Source organism: Salvelinus alpinus, chromosome 8, assembly GCF_045679555.1.
Source record: "Salvelinus alpinus chromosome 8, SLU_Salpinus.1, whole genome shotgun sequence".
Lineage (NCBI taxonomy): Eukaryota > Metazoa > Chordata > Actinopteri > Salmoniformes > Salmonidae > Salvelinus > Salvelinus alpinus.
In genome coordinates this window covers 72,559,459-72,580,925 of record NC_092093.1, presented here as the reverse complement: position 1 = coordinate 72,580,925, position 21,467 = coordinate 72,559,459, and the positions used below count along the sequence as shown (strand labels likewise).

The 21,467-nt window shown below is 40.9% G+C and overlaps 1 protein-coding gene across 4 annotated transcripts; it reads left to right on the top strand.

Annotated features, from left to right (window-relative positions):
* Positions 1 to 25: 25 nt before the first annotated feature.
* On the top strand, positions 26 to 20,580 carry LOC139583659 (alpha-amylase-like). Of its 4 annotated transcripts, none has more exons than XM_071414969.1 (11): positions 26 to 636; positions 4,040 to 4,237; positions 4,790 to 4,936; positions 14,129 to 14,335; positions 14,502 to 14,732; positions 15,093 to 15,226; positions 16,124 to 16,246; positions 16,324 to 16,423; positions 16,585 to 16,706; positions 18,233 to 18,358; positions 19,829 to 20,580. In XM_071414969.1, the coding sequence occupies exons 1-11, from the start codon at positions 631 to 633 to the stop codon at positions 20,019 to 20,021; spliced, it is 1,587 nt and encodes a 528-aa protein (XP_071271070.1). In that variant the 5' UTR covers positions 26 to 630; the 3' UTR covers positions 20,022 to 20,580. The 4 variants fall into 4 exon arrangements, with proteins under 4 accessions (XP_071271070.1, XP_071271069.1, XP_071271068.1 ...); XM_071414968.1 differs by having other exon boundaries at positions 47 to 276; XM_071414967.1 differs by lacking the exon at positions 26 to 636 and adding an exon at positions 1,525 to 1,727.
* Positions 20,581 to 21,467: the final 887 nt, after the last annotated feature.

The window sequence follows — 21,467 nt, the reverse complement described above, 5'->3', positions numbered from 1 at the left end:
AAAGAGAGAGTAGGTAAATATAGACAGTGAAAGCAATTTGAAATCTGAATTGGCTGTGAGCTGCAGCAACAGATGGTGGTGTCAACGCTGTAGACTAGAGTAACACACTCCTGACGAGACGAGACAAACAAACAAGCAAACAAACACGGACTGTGTGAGATGCTGGTAGGCAGGGACTGAGTCCGTAAACTTGGCTGTACCCTGCTGGCTGTACTCTGGATTCATGATGATTGCTAGATTTTATTGGGGATGGAGCAAAGTGCACACTGGAGGAAGGTGAGCAGTGCAATTAAAACATACATTGTTTATTATTAAAGTCACGTTTCTTGTATTGTCAGTTCCATGCCTTGTTTCATGAAGATAATCAGTCACCCATTCATATCTTAAGCACCGATATATGGTATTCGCAATGTATGGTAGCGTTTGCATGACTTGCAACTACTGGTAGAGATACTGACCAGGGTATCTTAGTTACTGCCCACCGAGGGTGCCTGATCTGTGGGCTTCAGAAGAGGAACAGCTCCCTGCTTTAGGGCCTGTTATAAACAAGCCCCTTCAAATGCTGTACAGACTGGCTGTGTTGTCTGAGAAGCAGCTTGCAACTGGACTGCATGGATCTGATGAGCAAACATGAAGGTGAGTCATTTAGAACTATAGGCTACTGCAGATGTGGTATTGAATGATACAAACACACTAGTTACAAATATCTGGTGCGACAGGCCTTTACCACTGCCAAGATTTGTGAACAGACAAACTAGTATCCTTTGCAAATGAATGCTTTTTTTCTTGAGTTAATGTTTTCTATTGCATTGAAACATTTGTTCAATCATTCCCATGTAAATGGTTGTAGGACTTATATTAGTGTTCGTGAGGTTTCTTTATCTCACGTTGAGGTTTCACTAGAGGCCTTATGGAAGCAGCAAATGTGTCTGTAAAATGTCCATATTTTGACTAAACGTAATACTTGCAAGACAAGGTGGGATCTTTTTTGTCGCTGAAATGGATTATGCGACAATTGCGGTTGAAACGCTTTTGTGCGGAATTGTTTATATAAAAACCATCCCATTAAAGTTGTAGTCACGCGATGTTTCAAGTTACCACCACGTGGAAAAACATGCCGCGTTTATAGACAGATGGAATAAATTGTGAACTTTATAACTTATTTCGTGACATAATTTATGGTGGTTAGGTGAACGGCGATGAGCTTCATGCACATTTCCACTAAATATCGAGGGTGGGCTATTTGATTTATGCTGGTGACATGATCGGTGCTTGGCTGCCAATAATAAAATAAAAGTGATCTGGCGTTTATCTAGCCCAAACGCCGGCTGATGGCGCTATTGAGTCGTTTCATTTATTGTTCAAGTGAATGCATGCATTGCTATAAACTTGTATCCGCTGTGGATCGGTTCGTGAATAAACAGTCTTCATTCAGGCTCCAAATACATATATTTCCTTCTAAATTCGATTGAATGAAAAGGCGAAAAAATACGGAAAATATTACTACTTAGTGATACAACATTTTCCACCAGCATGTGACGAATGCCTAGTCCCGGATATTGCGTTCAGTCAATCAGGTTGCTGAAGTCTGTTGTTTACCCCCTGGCTGAACTAGGGAAGCATTAGCCATCGCATGGTGATGGAAAATGGTGCTTCGTAAAGAACGTCTGCATATTTTCCCTTTTTTATATATTTTTGTCTTCTCGCCATTAAATCGAGTTAAGGAGGTAATAGTCATCTCTGCAGCCTGAATATAATGTTTTATGTACAAACCGGTCCACAGGGAAAACCAGTGTATAGCTCCTATGCATGCATTCCCTTTGTACAGTAAGATAAAACAATTTAATATCGCTATCTGCCGGCCTTTTTATCCATATAAGTTTTTGTGACAAAACCATCGGTAGAGTTGAAAATGTGATGGAATTCAGTTTAACTTAGATTTTTTATTGCGTACATGGGAACTTAACCACAAAAGTGTATATACAGTGGGGCAAAAAAGTATTTAGTCAGCCACCAATTGTGCAAGTTCTCCCACTTAAAAAGATGAGAGAGGCCTGTAATTTTCATCATAGGTACACTTCAACTATGACAGACAAAATGAGAAAAAAAATCCAGAAAATCACATTGTAGGATTTTTTATGAATTTATTTGCAAATTATGGTGGAAAATAAGTATTTGGTCACCTACAAACAAGCAAGATTTCTGGCTCTCACAGACCTGTAACTTCTTCTTTAAGAGGCTCCTCTGTCCTCCACTCGTTACCTGTATTAATGGCACCTGTTTGAACTTGTTATCAGTATAAAAGACACCTGTCCACAACCTCAAACAGTCACACTCCAAACTCCATTATGGCCAAGACCAAAGAGCTGTCAAAGGACACCAGAAACAAAATTGTAGACCTGCACCAGGCTGGGAAGACTAAATCTGCAATAGGTAAGCAGCTTGGTTTGAAGAAATCAACTGTGGGAGCAATTATTAGGAAATGGAAGACATACAAGACCACTGATAATCTCCCTCGATCTGGGGCTCCACGCAAGATCTCACCCCGTGGGGTCAAAATGATCACAAGAACGGTGAGCAAAAATCCCAGAACCACACGGGGGGACCTAGTGAATGACCTGCAGAGAGCTGGGACCAAAGTAACAAAGCTTACCATCAGTAACACACTACGCCGCCAGGGACTCAAATCCTGCAGTGCCAGACGTGTCCCCCTGCTTAAGCCAGTACATGTCCAGGGCCCGTCTGAAGTTTGCTAGAGAGCATTTGGATGATCCAGAAGAAGATTGGGAGAATGTCATATGGTCAGATGAAACCAAAATATAACTTTTTGGTAAAAACTCAACTCGTCGTGTTTGGAGGACAAAGAATGCTGAGTTGCATCCAAAGAACACCATACCTACTGTGAAGCATGGGGGTGGAAACATCATGCTTTGGGGCTGTTTTTCTGCAAAGGGACCAGGACGACTGATCCGTGTAAAGGAAAGAATGAATGGGGCCATGTATCGTGAGATTTTGAGTGAAAACCTCCTTCCATCAGCAAGGGCATTGAAGATGAAACGTGGCTGGGTCTTTCAGCATGACAATGATCCCAAACACACCGCCCGGGCAACGAAGGAGTGGCTTCGTAAGAAGCATTTCAAGGTCCTGGAGTGGCCTAGCCAGTCTCCAGATCTCAACCCCATAGAAAATCTTTGGAGGGAGTTGAAAGTCTGTGTTGCCCAGCAACAGCCCCAAAACATCACTGCTCTAGAGGAGATCTGCATGGAGGAATAGGCCAAAATACCAGCAACAGTGTGTGAAAACCTTGTGAAGACTTACAGAAAACGTTTGACCTCTGTCATTGCCAACAAAGGGTACATAACAAAGTATTGAGATAAACTTTTGTTATTGACCAAATACTTATTTTCCACCATAATTTGCTAATAAATTCATAAAAAATCCTACAATGTGATTTTCTGGATTTTTTTTCTCATTTTGTCTGTCATAGTTGAAGTGTACCTATGATGAAAATTACAGGCCTCTCTCATCTTTTTAAGTGGGAGAACTTGCACAATTGGTGGCTGACTAAATACTTTTTTGCCCCACTGTATATATATATATATATGTGTGTCGGAGGAAACACAGTTCAACTGACGACCGGGAGTCAGCTTGCAGGCGCCGGCCCTGTCACAAGGAGTCGCTAGAGCATGATGAGACAACAAAAGCCCCACCGGTCAAACCATCCACTACCCCGGACGGCGCTGGGCCAATTGTTCACAGACCAATGGGGCTCCCGGTCACAGCCGGTTGTCCGGTGCATTGCTTTTGACCGCTGCGCCACCCAGGACCAAAAGTGTTTTTTTAATGTATACTACATTATCACTCACAGCCTTTTATCCACAACAAGTCAGTGTTGATGAACACCCCTCTGGAGGGAACATTTGCATATCGTTTTTATGCAGATTTTATAATATTCACATGAAAATCTGTTTCGCCAGTTGGATGGAAACCTAGGTATTGTAATCAATTAATCATTCACTTGTGTCATTGCCTCCACCAGGTAAAAGCTAAACTTTGTGGCTGCCTGTTGGCTCTGGGTCTTGGAGTAGGCCTCTCCCAGTACCAGTCTAAAAGTCACACAAAGCATCACATCCAGCAGGGCAGGTCAACCATAGTCCACCTGTTTGAGTGGCGCTGGAATGACATAGCTGAAGAGTGTGAGCGATATCTGGGACCCAATGGATTTGATGGAGTGCAGGTAGGCTCATGTGTTTTTCTACCAGGCAACAGTACAGTCAAATCACATTGTATTTCTGTTGGAAGACCGCTTCTACTTTTAAAGTCTATTACACCATTTAGGTATAAGATCTGATGACCCAGCCTCCACTGTTAACACTACTGATAATATAGATAATATGTACATACAGTATAGATGCACATCAATGGAGGCTGCTGAGGGGAGTACTGCTCATAATAATGGCTGGAATGGAGTCAATGGAATAGTATCAACCACTTGTGTTTGGTACCATTCCATTAACTCCATTCCAAACATTATGATAAGCCGTCCTCCCTTCAGTAGCCTCCGCTGGAATGGAATAAATGGAACGGTATCGAACACATCAAACATATGGAATCCACGTTTGACTCCGTTCCATTGATTCCATTCCAGCCATTACAGTGAGCCCGTCCTCCAATAGCTCCTCTCACCAGCCTCCACTGATGCACATGCACAGTAGGTATTCTTCATAGAAATGACTGATAATTGATACATTTTACAGACTATATTCTTCATAGAAATGTCTTTTACTAGATCTCCCCTCCCAGTGAGAACGTGGTGGTGACTAAACCATGGAGACCGTGGTGGGAGAGGTACCAGCCAGTCAGCTACAACCTCTGTTCCCGCTCTGGAACCCAACAGGAACTCCGAGACATGGTCTGCAGGTGCAACAATGTCGGGGTAATGATGATGGAACATGATTCCTTTGAATTCATTTATAGAAGGAAAAATGGACATGGTTATATACATTTTGAGAAAGATGTCTTGGTTCAATCATTTCTCATCTCATTTGTTGTCATCTCATTGGTTATGCAATGGGTTATTGCATAATGGGTTATGCAATGGATTGCTTGAGAAGAGACATAATTTAACTCATTTGTACGAGAGGGATGTACCAAATTTCTGTTTTAATTGTTAGGGAAGGAACACAACTGCCTTCAGATACTGTACTGCATGCGTTTTGACCTCATTGTGTAAATATATTTGAATAGTGTGAACAAGAGCCTTCTATTAAGACACAACCTGTACAGTGCCTTCAGAAAGTATTCACACTCTGACTTTTTCCACATAGTGTTGTGTTACAGCCTGAATTTAAAATGGATTAAATTGAGATTTTGTGTCACTAACCTACACACAATACCCCAAAATGTCAAAATTGAATTATGCAGAAATGAGTCAATAAGTATTCAACCCCTTTGTTATGGCAAGCCTAAATAAGTTCAGGAGTAAACATTTGCTTAACAAGTAACATAAGTTGCATGGACTACAATAATAGTATTTAACAGGATATTTGAATGGCTACCTCATTTCTGTACTTCACACATACAATTATCTGTAAGGTCCCTCAGTCTAGCAGTGAATTTTAAACACAGATTCAACCACAATGACCAGGGAGGTTTTCCAATGCCTCGCAAGGAAGGGCACCTATTGGAAAGAAGGGCACCCATTGGTACAGTTGATGGGTAAAACAAAAAAGCAGACATTGAATATCCCTTTGAGGATGGTGACCTTATTAATTACACTTTAGATGGTATATCAATACACCTAGTCAAGACAAAGATACAGGTGCCCTTCTTAATTCAGTTGCCGGAGAGGAAGGAAACCGCTCAGGGATTTCACCATGAGGCCAATGGTGATTTTAAAACAGTTACAGAGTTTAATGGCTGTGATAAGAGAGAACTGAGGATGGATCAACAAAATTATAGTTACTCCACAATACTAACTAAATGACAGAGTGAAAAAAAGGAAGCCTGTACAGAATAGAAATATTCCAAAACGTTAATCTTGTTTGCAATAAGGCACTAAAGTAAAACCGCAAAAAATGTGTCAAAGAAATTTACTTTATGTCCTCAATACAAAGAGTTATGTTTGGGGCAAATCCAACACATCACCGAGTACCATTCTTCATATTTTCAAGTATGGTGGTGGCTGCATCATTTTATGGGTATGCTTTTCATTAGCAAGGAATAGGGAGTTTTTTTAGGATAAGAAGAAACAGAATAGAGCTAAGCACAGGCAAAATCCTAGAGTAAAACCTGGTTTTGTGTGCTTTCCAACAGACACTAGAAGACAAATTCACCTTTCAGCAGGACAATAACCTAAAACACAAGGCCATATACAGTTGAAGTCAGAAGTTTACATACACCTTAGCCAAATACATTTAACTCAGTTTTTCACAATTCCTGACATTTAATCCTAGTAAAAATTCCATGTCTTAGGTCAGTTAGGATCACCACTTTATTTTAAGAATGTGAAATGTTAAATCACTCTCTCTACTATTATTCTATTTCAGCTTTTATTTATTTCATCACATTCCCAGTGGGTCAGAACTTTACATACACACAATTAGTATTTGGTAGCATTGCCTTTAAATTGTTTAACTTGGGTCAAACATTTTGGGTAGCCTTCCACAAGCTTCCCACAATAAGTTGTGTGAATTTTGGCCCATTCCTCCTGACAGAGCTGGTGTAACTGAGTCAGGTTTGTAGGCCTCCTTGCTCGCACACGCTTTTTCAGTTCTGCCCACACATTTTCTATAGGATTGAGGTCAGGGCTTTGTGATGGCCACCCCAACACCTTGACTTTGTTGTCCTTAATCCATTTTGCCACAACTTTGTAAGTATGCTCTGGGACATTGTTCATTTGGAAAACCCATTTGCAACCAAGCTTTAACTTCCTGACTGATGTCTTGAGATGTTGCTTCAATATATCCACATAGTTTTCCTACGTCATGATGCCATCTATTTTGTAAAGTGCACCAGTCCCCCCTGCAGCAAACCACCCCCTCAACATGATGCTGCCACCCCCGTGCTTAACGATTGGGATGGTGTTCTTCGGCTTGCAAGCCTCCCCCTTTTTCCGCCAAACATAACGATGGTCATGATGGCCAAACAGTTATTTTTTTGTTTCATCAGACCAGAGAACATTTCTCCAAAAAGTACGATCTTTGTCCCCATGTGCAGCTGCAAACCGCGGTCTTTTTGGAGCAGTGGCTTCTTCCTTGCTGTGCGGCGTTTCAGGTTATGTCGATATAGGACTCGTTTTACTGTGGATATAGATACTTTTGTACCTGTTTCCTCCAGCATCTTCACAAGGTCCTTTGTTGTTGTTCTGGCATTGATTTGCACTTTTCGCACCAAAGTACGTTCATCTCTAGGACACAGAACGCGTCTCCTTCCTGAGCAGTATGATGGCTGCGTGGTCCCATGGTGTTTATACTTGCATACTATTGTTTGTACAGATGAACGTGGTATCTTCAGGCATTTGGCAATTGCTCCCAAGGATGAACCAGACTTCTGGATGTCTACCAATTTTTTTTCTGAGGTCTAGGCTGATTTCTTTTGATTTTCCCATGAGGTCAAGCAAAGAGGCACTGAGTTTGAATGTAGGCTTTGAATTTCATACACAAGTACACCTCCAATTGACTCAAATGATGTCAATTAGCCTATCAGAAGCTTCTAAAGCCATAACATCATTTTCTAGAATTTTCCAAGCTGTTTAAAGGCACAGTCAACTTAGTGTATGTAAACTTCTGACCCACTGGAATTGTGATACAGTGAATTTAAAGTTAAATATTCTGTCTGTAAACAATTGTTGAAAAAATTACTTGTCATGCACAAGGTAGATATCCTAACCAACTTGCCAAAACTATAGTTCGTTGACAAGAAATTTGTGGAGTGGTTGAAAAATTAGTTTTAATGACTCCAACCTAAGTGTATGTAAACTTCCAACTTCAACTGTATACACTGGAGTTGCTTACCAAGACGTCATTACATTTTCCTGAGTGGTCTAGTTACAGTTTTGATTGAAATCGGCTTGAAAATATATGGCAAGACTTGAAAATGGCTGCCTAGCAATGATCAACAACCAACTTGACAGAGCTTGAAGAATTTGAAAAAATTATGTGGAAATGATTTACCCAGACTTACCCAGAAAGACTGACAGCTATAATCGCTGCCAAAGGTAATTCTAACATGTATAGACTCCGGGGTGTGAATACTTATGTAAATGAGCTATTTCTGTATATTCATTTCTCCAAACATTTGCAAAAATGTCTTAAACATGTTTTCACTCTGTCATTATGGGGTATTCTGTGTAGCTGGGTGAGAATTTGTATTTACACTGAGTAATAATATAAATGCAACAATTTCAATGATTTTATTGAGTTTTATTGAGTTATTGAGTTCATAAAAGGAAATCAGTCAATTGAAATATATTCATTAGGCCCTAATCTATAGATTTCACATGACTGGGAATACTGATATGCATCTGTTGGCAACAGATTCCTTAAAAAATAGGTAGGGGCATGGATCAGAAAACCAGTCAGTATCAGGTGTGATCACCATTTGTCTCATGCAGCGTGACACATCTTCTTCGCATAGAGTTGAGCAGGATGTTGATTGTGGCCTGTGGAATGTTGTCCCGATCCTCTCCAATGGCTGTGCGAAGTTGCTGGATATTGGCAGGAACTGGAACACACTGTCATACACGTCAATCCAAAACCTCCCAAACCTGCTCAATGGGTGACATTTCTGGTGAGTATGCAGACCATGGAAGAACTGGGACATTTTCAGCTTCCAGGAATTGTGTACAAATCCATGCGACATGGTGAAAATTTAGGAGATGGCGTTGTATGAATGACACGACATTGGACCTCAGGATCTCATCACATTATCTCTGCATTCATATTGCCATCGATAAAACACAATTGTGTTCGTTGTTCCTAGCTTATGCCTGCCCATATCCAGGGTTGGGTAGGTTACTTTCCAAATGTAATCCGTTACAGTTACTAGTTACCTGTCCAAAATTATAATCAGCAACGTAACTTTTAGATTACCCAAACTCATTAACGTAATCTGATTACATTCAGTAATTTTTAGATTACTTTCCCCTTAAGAGGCATTAGAAGAAGACAACAATGTATGTCACAAATTAAACAACATCTATTGCTGGATAAATCAATGTTTAAGTTTATATAGCAGGCCACATATGGATGTTACATTTTACTTTATGGGTTGGTTAATAATACGATTCAATTATATCTTTACATTAAAAACCAAAGTCTATTAGAATTCCAGTCATTCCAATAAATGTTACACCCCTTGATCTTCAAAAATAGGACTTGGAAATATGGAAGTATAGATTAGCCAAATTGTTTTACCTGAGCATAACCCCAAAACTAAGGATGTATTAGCCAGGCCTACTCTATTGTTTATGATTTTGTTGTTATGGAGGACTGACTGGGATCATCGATTTGAGTTGAAAAATAAATGTTGTGCTCATGGAATGGCATGCTTTGAGCACTACTGCAAAGGGCTATTTACATGTTAAAAATGAATGTCATATGCTGTATTTGCTATAGGCTTATTGTTTACCTTTTTGTTGGTCACACTTTGATATCTTGATAATGCAGCTGTTTAAAGGGCAAATTTACAGATGAAACAATAACAAAAAGGGTCACCCCGCCTCTGTTTTGGTAAAACGCTGAGGAATGGGCCTGGAGAAATGTAACCACTCTCAGATGAATAGACATAGCTATGGATGCAAGGACTGACCTTCCATTATATCAAAATTATGGTTTTAACCATGTTATGAGGCTATACATTGTTTGTTTACATTTACAATGTTTACAAACATTGTGTAATATATATATAACAATACCATTCAAAAGTTTGGACACACCTACTCATTCAAAGGTTTTTCTTTATTTGTGCTATTTTCGACATTGTAGAATAATAGTGAAGACATCAAAACGATGAAATAACACATTTGGAATCATGTAGTAACCAAAAAAGTGTTAAATAAATCAAAATGTAATTTACATTCTTCAAAGTAGCCAAATGATAGTCCCACTAAGCGCAAACCAAATGGGGTGGCGTATAGAATGCTGAGGTAGCCATGCTGGTTAAGTGTACCTTGAATTCTAAATAAATCACTGGCAGTGTCACCAACAAAGCACCATCACACCACCTCCTCCATGCTTCACGGTTGGAACCACACATGCAGAGATCATTCGTTCACCTACTCTTGGTCTCACAAAGACGCTGCGGTTGGAACCAAGTCTCCTCTGAACCGTTGATGTTGAGATGAGTCTGTTACTTGAACTCTCGGAAGCATTTATTTGGGCTGCAATTTCTGAGGTGCAGTTAACTCTAATGAACTTATCCTCTGCAGCAGAGGTAACTCTGGGTCTTCCTTTCCTGTGGCGGTCCTCATGAGAGCCAGTTTCATCATAGTTCTTGATGTTTTTTGCGACTGCACCGGATTGACTGACCTTCATGTCTTCAAGTAATGATGGACTGTCATTTCTCTTTGCTTATTTGAGCTGTTCTTGCCCTGATATGGACTTGGTATTTTACCAAATAGGGCTATCTTCTGTATACCACCCCTGCCTTGTCACAACACAACTGATTGGCTCAAACGCATTAAGAATGAAAGAAATTTCACAAATTGACTTTTAGCAATGCACACCTGTTAATTGAAATGCATTCCAGGTGACTACCTCATGACGCTGGTTGAGAGAATGCCAAGAGTGTGCAAAGCTGTCATCAAGGCAAAGGATGGCTACTTTGAAGAATCTCAAATATAAAATATATTTGAAGGTGTTTAACACTTTTTTGGTTACTACATAATTCCATGTGTGTTATTTCATGGTTTTGATGTATTCGCTATTGTTCTACAATGTAGAAAATAGTAAAAAATAAAGAAAAACCCTGGTATGAGTAGGTATGTCCAAACCTTTGACTGGTACTGTATATATACAGTGGGGAGAACAAGTATTTGATACACTGCCGATTTTGCAGGTTTTCCTACTTACAAAGCATGTAGAGGTCTGTAATTTTTATCATAGGTACACTTCAACTATGAGAGACGGAATCTAAAACAAAAATCCAGAAAATCACATTGTATGATTTTTAAGTAATTAATTTGCATTTTATTGCATGACATAAGTATTTGATACATCAGAAAAGCAGAACTTAATATTTGGTACAGAAACCTTTGTTTGCAATTACAGAGATCATACGTTTCCTGTAGTTCTTGACTAGGTTTGCACACACTGCAGCAGGGATTTTGGCCCACTCCTCCCTACAGATCTTCTCCAGATCCTTCAGGTTTCGGGGCTGTCGCTGGGCAATACGGACTTTCAGCTCCCTCCAAAGATTTTCTATTGGGTTCAGGTCTGGAGACTGGCTAGGCCACTCCAGGACCTTGAGATGCTTCTTACGGAGCCACTCCTTAGTTGCCATGGCTGTGTGTTTCGTGTCGTTGTCATGCTGGAAGACCCAGCCACGACCCATCTTCAATGCTCTTACTGAGGGAAGGAGGTTGTTGGCCAAGATCTCGCGATACATGGCCCCATCCATCCTCCCCTCAATACGGTGCAGTCGTCCTGTCCCCTTTGCAGAAAAGCATCCCCAAAGAATAATGTTTCCACCTCCATGCTTCACGGTTGGGATGGTGTTCTTGGGGTTGTACTCATCCTTCTTCTTCCTCCAAACACGGTGAGTGGAGTTAGACCAAAAAGCTCTATTTTTGTCTCATCAGACCACATGATCTTCTCCCATTCCTCCTCTGGATCATCCAGATGGTCATTGGCAAACTTCAGACAGGCCTGGACATGCACTGGCTTAAGCAGGGGGACCTTGCGTGCGCTGCAGGATTTTAATCCATGACGGCGTAGTGTGTTACTAATGGTTTTCTTTGAGACTGTGGTCCCAGCTCTCTTCAGGTCATTGACCAGGTCCTGCCGTGTAGTTCTGGGCTGATCCCTCACCTTCCTCATGATCATTGATGCCCCACGAGGTGAAATCTTGCATGGAGCCCCAGACCGAGGGTGATTGACCGTCATCTTGAACTTCTTCCATTTTCTAATAATTGCGCCAACAGTTGTTTCCTTCTCACCAAGCTGCTTGCCTATTGTCCTGTAGCCCATCCCAGCCTTGTGCAGGTCTACAATTTTATCCCTGATGTCCTTACACAGCTCTCTGGTCTTGGCCATTGTGGAGAGGTTGGAATCTGTTTGATTGAGTGTGTGGACAGGTGTCTTTTATACAGGTAACGAGTTCAAACAGGTGCAGTTAATACAGGTAATGAGTGGAGAACAGGAGGGCTTCTTAAAGAAAAACTAACAGGTCTGTGAGAGCCGGAATTCTTACTGGTTGGTAGGTGATCAAATACTTATGTCATGCAATAAAATGCTAATTAATTATTTAAAAATCATACAATGTGATTTTCTGGATTTTTGTTTTAGATTCCGTCTCTCACAGTTGAAGTGTACCTATGATAAAAATTACAGAACTCTACATGCTTTGTAAGTAGGAAAACCTGCAAAATCGGCAGTGTATCAAATACTTGTTCTCCCCACTGTATATATATATATATATATATCATTTATAATTCCAAAAATGGATGTAGCAACTACAGATTGCCCCTTTTTAAGTCTATCAAAAGTGTGTGAGTTTGAGCATGTGTCCATTTACGTCTATGGATGTATTTGTTTTATCAGCATGAATTAGATTCAGCAATAAAAGCCCTACTTTTATTTCATAGTCTGGGATCCGCATATATGCAGCTGTTGCAAGAGCGCATTTTTCAACGGCTGTCCACTGGTTTCAAAAACAATAATTGATAGGCAGCTTAAACTTCTTGAATTCAACCATTATTGGGTTTAAATACACATTTAGATTTATGAACAGCCATCCACAACAACCACAATCCGTAAGGCGCATATCATAACCCCACCGCCACCATGGGGCACTCTGTTCACAACGTTGACGTCAGCAAACCGCTCGCCTACACAACGCCATACACGCTGTCTGCCATCTGCCCGGTACAGTTGAAACCGGAATTCATCCAGCATGCCAGTGGCCATTGAAGGTGAGCATTTGCCCACTGACGTCGGTTACGACGCAGAACTGCAGTCAGGTCAAGAGCCTGGTGAGGATGACGAGTGTGCTGATGAGCTTCCCTGAGATGGTTACTGATAGTTTGTGCAGAAATTCTTCGGTTGTGCAAACCCACAGTTTCATCAGCTGTCCGGGTGGCTGGTCTCAAACGATCCCGCAGGTGAAGAAGTTGGATGTGGAGGTCCTGGGCTTGCTTGGTTGCATGTAGTCTGCATTTGTGAGGCCGGTTGAGCGTACTGCCAAATTTTCTAAAGCAACATCGGAGGCGGCTTATGGTAGAGAAATTAACAAATTATCTGGCAACAGCTCTGGTGGACATTCCTGCAGTCAACATGCCAATTGTACGCTCCCTCAAAACGCAAGATGTCTGTGGGATTGTGTTGTGTGGCAAAACTGTGCATTTTAGAGTGGCCTTTTATTGCCCCCAGCACAAGGTGCACCTGTTATAATGATCATGCTGTTTTATCAGCTTCTTGATATGCCACACTTGTCAGGTGGATGGATTATCTTGGAAAAGGAGAAATTCTCACTAAAAGGGATCTAAACAAATTTGTGCATTTTTGTGTGTATGGAACATTTCTGTAATCTTATTTCAGCTCATGAAACATGGGACAAACACTTTACATGTTTTCTATTTTTGTTCAGTATATTTAATCCATTTTGAATTCAGTCTGTAACACAAGAAAATGTAGAATACGTCATTGGGTGTGGAATACTGAAGACACTGTATAAGATATAAATAATATTTAAATATTAAGTTCTGGTGTGAATTTCAGGTATGCATGTGGATGTGAACACTTGCAGGTGGGAGCACGGCTGCACTGTACTAAATGCCCTTAGGTCTCTCATTGTAGATCCATTAAAATAGCGTGAACTACAGCTATGAATGGATGTGATATCCCATTGAATAGTGAAATACATTTGTGCTTCAGTATTAGTGTGGTTATGAACACATCTCCCTCTGCAGGTGAAGATCTATGCAGACGTGGTCATTAATCACATGTGTATGTCTGGCGCGGGCGAGGGCGAGGGCAGACGCCGTTCGACCTGTGGCTCATACTTCAATGCCAGCAAGAGGGAGTTCCCATCTGTGCCCTACTCCGCTTCCCACTTCAACGATGACAAATGCACCACCAGCAGCAGAAATATTGAGACTTACCAAGACATTTATCAGGTATTATTTCAGAGAGAAAATAAGAAGGATAACTCCTTGTAAATACCACTAGACACTGATGGAGACGTATTATGTTCTCTCTCTGCAAACCTCTTTTTTTTAAATAATGTAATGTAATATAAACCCAGAGATCATACACTATTGCTTTGGCATTTCAACCCACCAGGTGCGTAACTGTCGTCTGCTAGGTCTTCTGGATCTGGCGCAGGACAAGGAGCATGTGAGGGAGAGGATAGTGGACTACATGAACAGACTGGTGGATATGGGTATAGCAGGTTTTAGGATGGACGCATGTAAACACATGTGGCCTGAGGACCTGAAGAACATCTACAGCAGACTTCACAACCTCAACACCACCTGGTTCACACAGGGATCCAGACCACTCATTTACCAAGAGGTTGGAATGAGAAATGTCCATATGTTGACTTATTGTACTTGTATTATGTATTTAAGTAGGCTATGTATTCTGTTGTTTTAGCCTGAATGGTATCATTTTTGATTGCTTCCAATATTTTTTATGTACTGTGATTTGTCCAACCTGCAGGCTAGTCTAGCAAATATTATATATATATATATATACTTTTTGTCATGAGTTTCCTGTAAGTGTCAATTAAACATTAATGCTGCAGATTTAGGAATTTATCGATCAGCTTCTGACACGGAAGCTGTAGGCCTACTGGGGGCACCACGTTTACTTGTGTGATTTAGCAAAAACACTACATATCCAACAGCAACACATTCCCATTTTCTCTTCAAGATTATCGACCTCGGTGGCGAGCCGATAAAAGCGACAGAATACTCTGGACTGGGTCTTGTCACAGAGTTCAAGTATGGTACTATGCTGGGCTCTGTCATCCGCAAGTGGAACCAAGGGAAACTCTCTGACCTCAAGTATGATATAGTATGCCTCCCAAATGGCACCATATTCGCTATATAGTGCCCTATGTTCCCTGCTGGTCAAATCTAGTGTACTATGAATGGAATAGGGTGCCATTTGGGGGACACACATGTAACGGATGTGAAATGGCTAGCTAGTTAGCGGGTACGCGCTAGTAGCATTTCAATCAGTTACGTCACTTGCTCTGAAACCAATATGTAGTGTTGCCCCTTGCTCTGCAAGGGCCGCGGCTTTTGTGGAGCGATGGGTAACGATGCTTCGTGGGTGTCAGTTGTTGATGTGTGCAGAGGGTCCCTGGTTCGCGCCCGTGTAGGGGCGAGGGGACGGTTTAAAGTTATACTGTTACATTGATGCTGTTGACCCGGATCACTGGTTGCTGCGGAAAAGGAGGAGGTTGAAAGGGGGGTGAGTGTAACGGATGTGAAATGGCTAGCTAGTTAGCGGGTACGCGCTAGTAGCATTTCAATCAGTTACGTCACTTGCTCTGAAACCAATATGTAGTGTTGCCCCTTGCTCTGCAAGGGCCGCGGCTTTTGTGGAGCGATGGGTAACGATGCTTCGTGGGTGTCAGTTGTTGATGTGTGCAGAGGGTCCCTGGTTCGCGCCCGTGTAGGGGCGAGGGGACGTACTAAAGTTATACTGTTACACACACATAGTACAACATATTGCCATGGTCTAAGAATATAAATATGGCAGATTATATATCAGCAAATTCTCAAATATATGTTGAACCCTCAGCATTAATGACTAAAGTATATTGTCTAGGTTACTACGTAACCCTGGTTATCTGATGGAGAGAACGAAACATCACTGAAAGAGAACCAGCTTGTGATACTGTGAGAATTCGGACTATTCTGAGGTGAAAATTAGCTTCTACTCTGTTGTTTCAGGACGTGTGGTGAGAGCTGGGATCTGCTGCCCTCAGGCGAGGCATTGGTGTTTGTGGATAACCATGACAACCAGAGAGGGCACGGTGCAGGAGGGGCCTCCATCCTCACCTTCTGGGAGCCCAGGTAGGGACAAATACTGTAGAATCTGATTATAGATGTTGTATAAGTATAGACAAATTATTTCTATCATATATCCTCAGAATGTATAAAATGGCTGTGGCTTTCATGCTGGCCCATCCCTATGGAGTTACGAGAGTGATGTCAAGCTACCGGTGGGATCAACATGTTGTGGATGGAAAGGTATGCTTCTGACAGTCTAAAACTATATAAAAAAAAGTTCTGGTGACTTAAACTGTTAAACCGCAACACTTTAGATCTTTAACCTCACATTGTGTATGACTATGGTCAATGTGACCGCTCGCCTCACGGTCGTGCTGTTCGTCTTGCTACCTGTCTGTTAGGACCAGAATGATTGGATAGGTCCTCCCAGCTTCCCTGACGGCTCCACCAAGCCTGTCCCCATCCAGCCAGACGGCAGCTGTGGGGAGGGCTGGGTGTGTGAACACAGATGGCCCACAATCAGGTGACAGTTTACACCTCCAGATCTCAGTCAGTCAATCATGTTGAATAGTATTGTACTGACCTACTATAAAGGGTAACTTTATTTGAAGGGTACTTTAACAAGTACTTCATAACGCGTTCATAAGCAATATGAAGCATTCTTAAAAAGTGTGTAAGCATCTCAAAATGTGGTTGTTGACATAATTTTTAGGGATAGGAGTTCCGCTAGCGGGACAACTTCCGGTGATACTGGAGGGCGCGCAATTCAAATAAATAATCATAAATATTATGGATTTTAAACATTTATGTACATATAAGTGTGTTATATCAGCTGAAAGCTTAAATTCTTGTTAATCTAACGGCACTGTCCGATTTACAGTAGCTATTACAGCGAAAACATAACATGCGATTGTTTGAGGACGGCAAAATATTTTTCCGCTGGCACAGGTTTCATACATTTACAAATAACGATTAAATATTCACTTACTTTTTGAAAATCTTCCTCAAATTTGTCATCCTAAGGGTCCCAGCTATAATATATAGTGTCGTTTTGTTAGATAAAATCCTTCTTTATATCCCAAAAAGTTTAGTTTGCGCCATCGATTTGAGTAATCCACTCGTTCAACATGCAGAGAAAGGAATCCGAAAATCTACCCCTAACTTTGTATCAACAAGTCAAAATACGTTTCTATTTACTCCTCAGATACCCTAAAATGTAATCAAGCTATAATATTTCTTACGGAAATTAGTATGTTCAATAGGAAACCGATTTTTGCAGGTGCGTAATTTCTTCATGGTGCGCACAAACACGAATTTCCAAGACTGTGTCCTTCTGCTAAAGCTGATATTTCTTGTTCGTTTTTGAAGTTACAATCCTGAAACCTTGAACAAAAGCTGCTGACACCCTGTGGAAGCCGTAGGAATTGCATCCAGAGACAAATTTTTCAATATGACCATACTCTTGCATTTCTAAGAGGATGGTCTCTCCAATTCTTTTTATTTACAGTTGGTTTTTCTTTGGATTTTCTCCTACAATAGCTATTGTGTTATATTCTCTTACATTATTTTAACATTTCTACAAACTTCAAAGTGTTTCCTTTCCAATGGTACCAATTATATGCATATCCTGGCTTCAGGGCCTGAGCTACAGGCAGTTTACTTTGGGCACGTCATTCAGACAGGGTGGCCCACAATCAGGTGACAGTTTACACCTCCAGAACTCAGTCAGTCAATTATGTTGAATAGTATTGTATTGACCTACTGTAAAGGGTAACACTTTATTTGAAGGGTACTTTAACAAGGACTTCATAACACGTTCGTAAGCAATATGTAAAGCATTCTTAAAAAGTGTGTAAGCGTCTCAAAAATGTGGATGTTGACATAAGCATCTTATGAAAGTGTTATATGAAGTTTTAATGTAGGTCCCCTCGAACAAAGCGTTGTCCATCCAGTAATGTGAGTATTTTCACCTGGTCAATGTACAGTTATTTTGTATGTGTGCTTGATGGTGATTATTATTTTGCTGAACTGCTCTCTCTCTCCTTGTAGAAATATGGTGATGTTCCGTAATGTTGTCGATGGAGAGCCGTTGTCTAACTGGTGGGACAATGGGGGGAACCAGATAGCTTTTGGACGAGGCAACCAAGGCTTCATAGTTATCAACAATGATAACTGGTACGTTTCACCATATGGAAGAAGTTGTAGATAATACATTAGCATATATTTCAATGAATGCCATTAACTTCTCTGGGATATGTGGGAAGAGAGGTCAGCGCCGAGCCATAGAAAAACATACAGCCATTTTCACAAAAGTGTCACAAAAGACAGAAATAGCGTTATAATTAATCACTAACCTTTGATGATCTTCATCGGATGGCAATCCCAGGACTTCATGTTAGACAATAAATGTCTGTTTTGTTCGATAAAGTTAATCTTTATGTCCAAAAACCTCATTTGAAATTGGTGAGTTATGTTCAGAAATGCATTGTCTCAAACAAACATCCGGTGAAAGTGCAGAGCCACATCAAATTACAGAAATACTCATCATAAACATTGATGAAAGATACAAGTGTTAAACACACAATTAAAGATAAACGTCTCCTTAATGCAACCGCTGTGTCAGATTTCAAAAAGGTTTACGGTAAAAGCACACCATGCAATTATGTTAGGTCCGCGCCTAGCCACAGAAATACATACAGCCATTTTCCAACCGAGGAGAGGTGTCACAAAACTCAGAAATAGCGTTATAAATATTCACTTACCTTTGATGATTTTCATCGGAATGCACTCCCAGGAATCCCAGTTCCACAATAAATGTTTGTTTTGTTCGATAAAGTCCATAATTTATGTCAAAATACCTCCTTTTTGTTTGCGCGTTTAGTCCAGTAATCCAAATGCACAACGTGCAGATTATACTACTAAGTCCAGACGAAAAGTCAAAAAGTTACATTACAGTTCGTAGAAAGATGTCAAACGATGTATATAATCAATCTTTAGGATGTTTTTATCATAAATCTTCAATAATATTCCAACCGGACAATTCCTTTCTCTTTAGAAATGAAAGGGAACGCAGCTCGCTCTCACGGCCACGCGCGAGACTTAACTCATGGCGTTCTGCTGGTTCAAACAGCTCTTATTCGCTGCCCCTTCATAGTAGAAGCCTGAAACAAGGTTCTAAATACTGTTGACATCTAGTGGAAGCCTTAGGAAGTGCAACCTGACCCCATTTACACTGTATATTGGATAGACAAAGACTTGAAAACCTACAAACCTCAGATTTCCCACTTCCTGGTTGGATTTTTTCTCAGGTTTTTGCCTGCCATATGAGTTCTGTTATACTCACAGACATCATTCAAACAGTTTTAGAAACTTCGGAGTGTTTTCTATCCAAATCACTAATTATATGCATATTCTAGCTTCTGGGCCTGAGTAGCAGGCAGTTTACTCTGGGCACCTTATTCATCCAAGCTACTCAATACTGCCCCCCAGTCCCAAAGAAGTTAATTAATTTGTTAGAGGACATTTGACGGAATTGACAAATACTAAAAAGATGATCTCTGAATGGGTAAGGAAATCAATTCCATAACCTAGTAGTCATCCTGCAGTACTTGTTTGTAACACTTTGAGCTATTTCCTATTATTCAGTTCCCTGGATGTGATGCTGTACACCGGCCTTCATGGAGGAACCTACTGTGATGTCATCTCCGGTCAGAGGTCAGGGGGGCGTTGCTCGGGGAAACAGGTGACCGTTGGAGGGGACGGGAGAGCACACTTCACCATCAGCCCCTCTGACCCGGACCCTGTCATTGCCATTCACACGCACTCTAAGCTAGAGTAGCAGCTAATAACACTGCACTTTATACCACACTGTGATATTATAGTTTGTGTATCATTACTGTATTTCAAGTGGTCTTTCTATCGAGGTTTGGAAAGATGATGATTAAGAAATAAGGCACGAGGGGGTGTGGTATATGGCCAACATGTGGTATATTGGCCATATACCACAAACCCCCAAGGTGCCTTATTGCTATTGTAAACTGGTTACCAATGTAATTAGAGCAGTAAAAATACAATGTTGTCATACCCATGGTATACGGTCTGATATACCACGGCTGTCAGCCAATCAGCATTCAAGGCTCGAACCACCCAGATTATACTACAGTTGGTATACTGAAATGTCATGTGTTATTATGGCTCATGTCAATTTGGGTCGTGAAATGCAAACAACAGCTGTGTAAAAACATCATCAATGTTAATTTTATGTCAGATGTGATCATGCACTATAGATTCTGCATGACTCTTCAAATGTAGTGTTAATATACATACATTTACATTCATTATATACTGTATGTGTTATCATTTGTAAAATACAATTAAATGTCCAGTTTGGAAATAGATCAAGTTCCGTTTTTATTTTTACTGACAACTTTCATGTAGTTTTTCTAAAGAGACCTGGCCATGGCACAATGATGACAAAACCAGTTTTACAACCTCTCCTAATATTGCTGATGTGGCTTCACATAGTGTGTAAAGAGAACCCAGCCAACTCTAGAGAGTACTCTTGTAATCAGTTTAACAAGACTTTCCTGGAGCAAATCTGTCAATTCCAAGGTGTGCTTATTCATTATCCAACGAGTGATGGCTTTACTATGCATATTTTATGGCTTTAAACCCTGCAAGTTTCATGAAGTTGTCCAAATGAGTAGCATTTAAAACTGAAATGAAGTCATTCATTTTAATCATTTATAGTGGATGTCTCTGATAAGCATTAGCACCATGGTCATCTGTTTTTGCTTCAGCCAGGAGCTGCTTTTCAATAATGCTGCCCATTGATAAACAACTTTGTAGTCACGGAAAGAGACAGAGAGACACACAGAGACACAGACAGATGGAGAGAGACACACAGAGACAGACAGATAGAGAGAGACACACACAGAGACCGAGAGAGAGAGACACACACACAGAGAGATAGAGAGTCACAGGTAGAGAGAGTGTGAGAGACACACACAGAGAGAGACACAGAGAAATAGAGAGAGAGTCACAGAGGGAGAGAGAGTGAGAGAAACACACACACAGAGAGAGAGACACAGAGAAATAGAGAGAGAGTCACAGAGGGAGAGAGAGTGAGAGAAACACACACACACAGAGAGAGAGACACAGAGCAATAGAGAGAGAATCACAGAGGGAGAGAGAGTGAGAGAAACACACACACAGAGAGAGAGAGAGAGACACAGAGAGACCGAGAGATAGAGAGAGAGTCACAGAGGGAGAGAGAGTGAGAGAG

Coding starts and splice junctions, on each gene's coding strand:
- LOC139583659 (XM_071414967.1), top strand. CDS start 1,647: ATGGTGCTTCGTAAAGAACGTCTGCATATTTTCCCTTTTTTATATATT. Junction 1,728..4,039: donor CATTAAATCGAGTTAAGGAG/GTAATAGTCATC, acceptor TGCCTCCACCAG/GTAAAAGCTAAACTTTGTGG. Junction 15,227..16,123: donor GGGAAACTCTCTGACCTCAA/GTATGATATAGT, acceptor CTGTTGTTTCAG/GACGTGTGGTGAGAGCTGGG.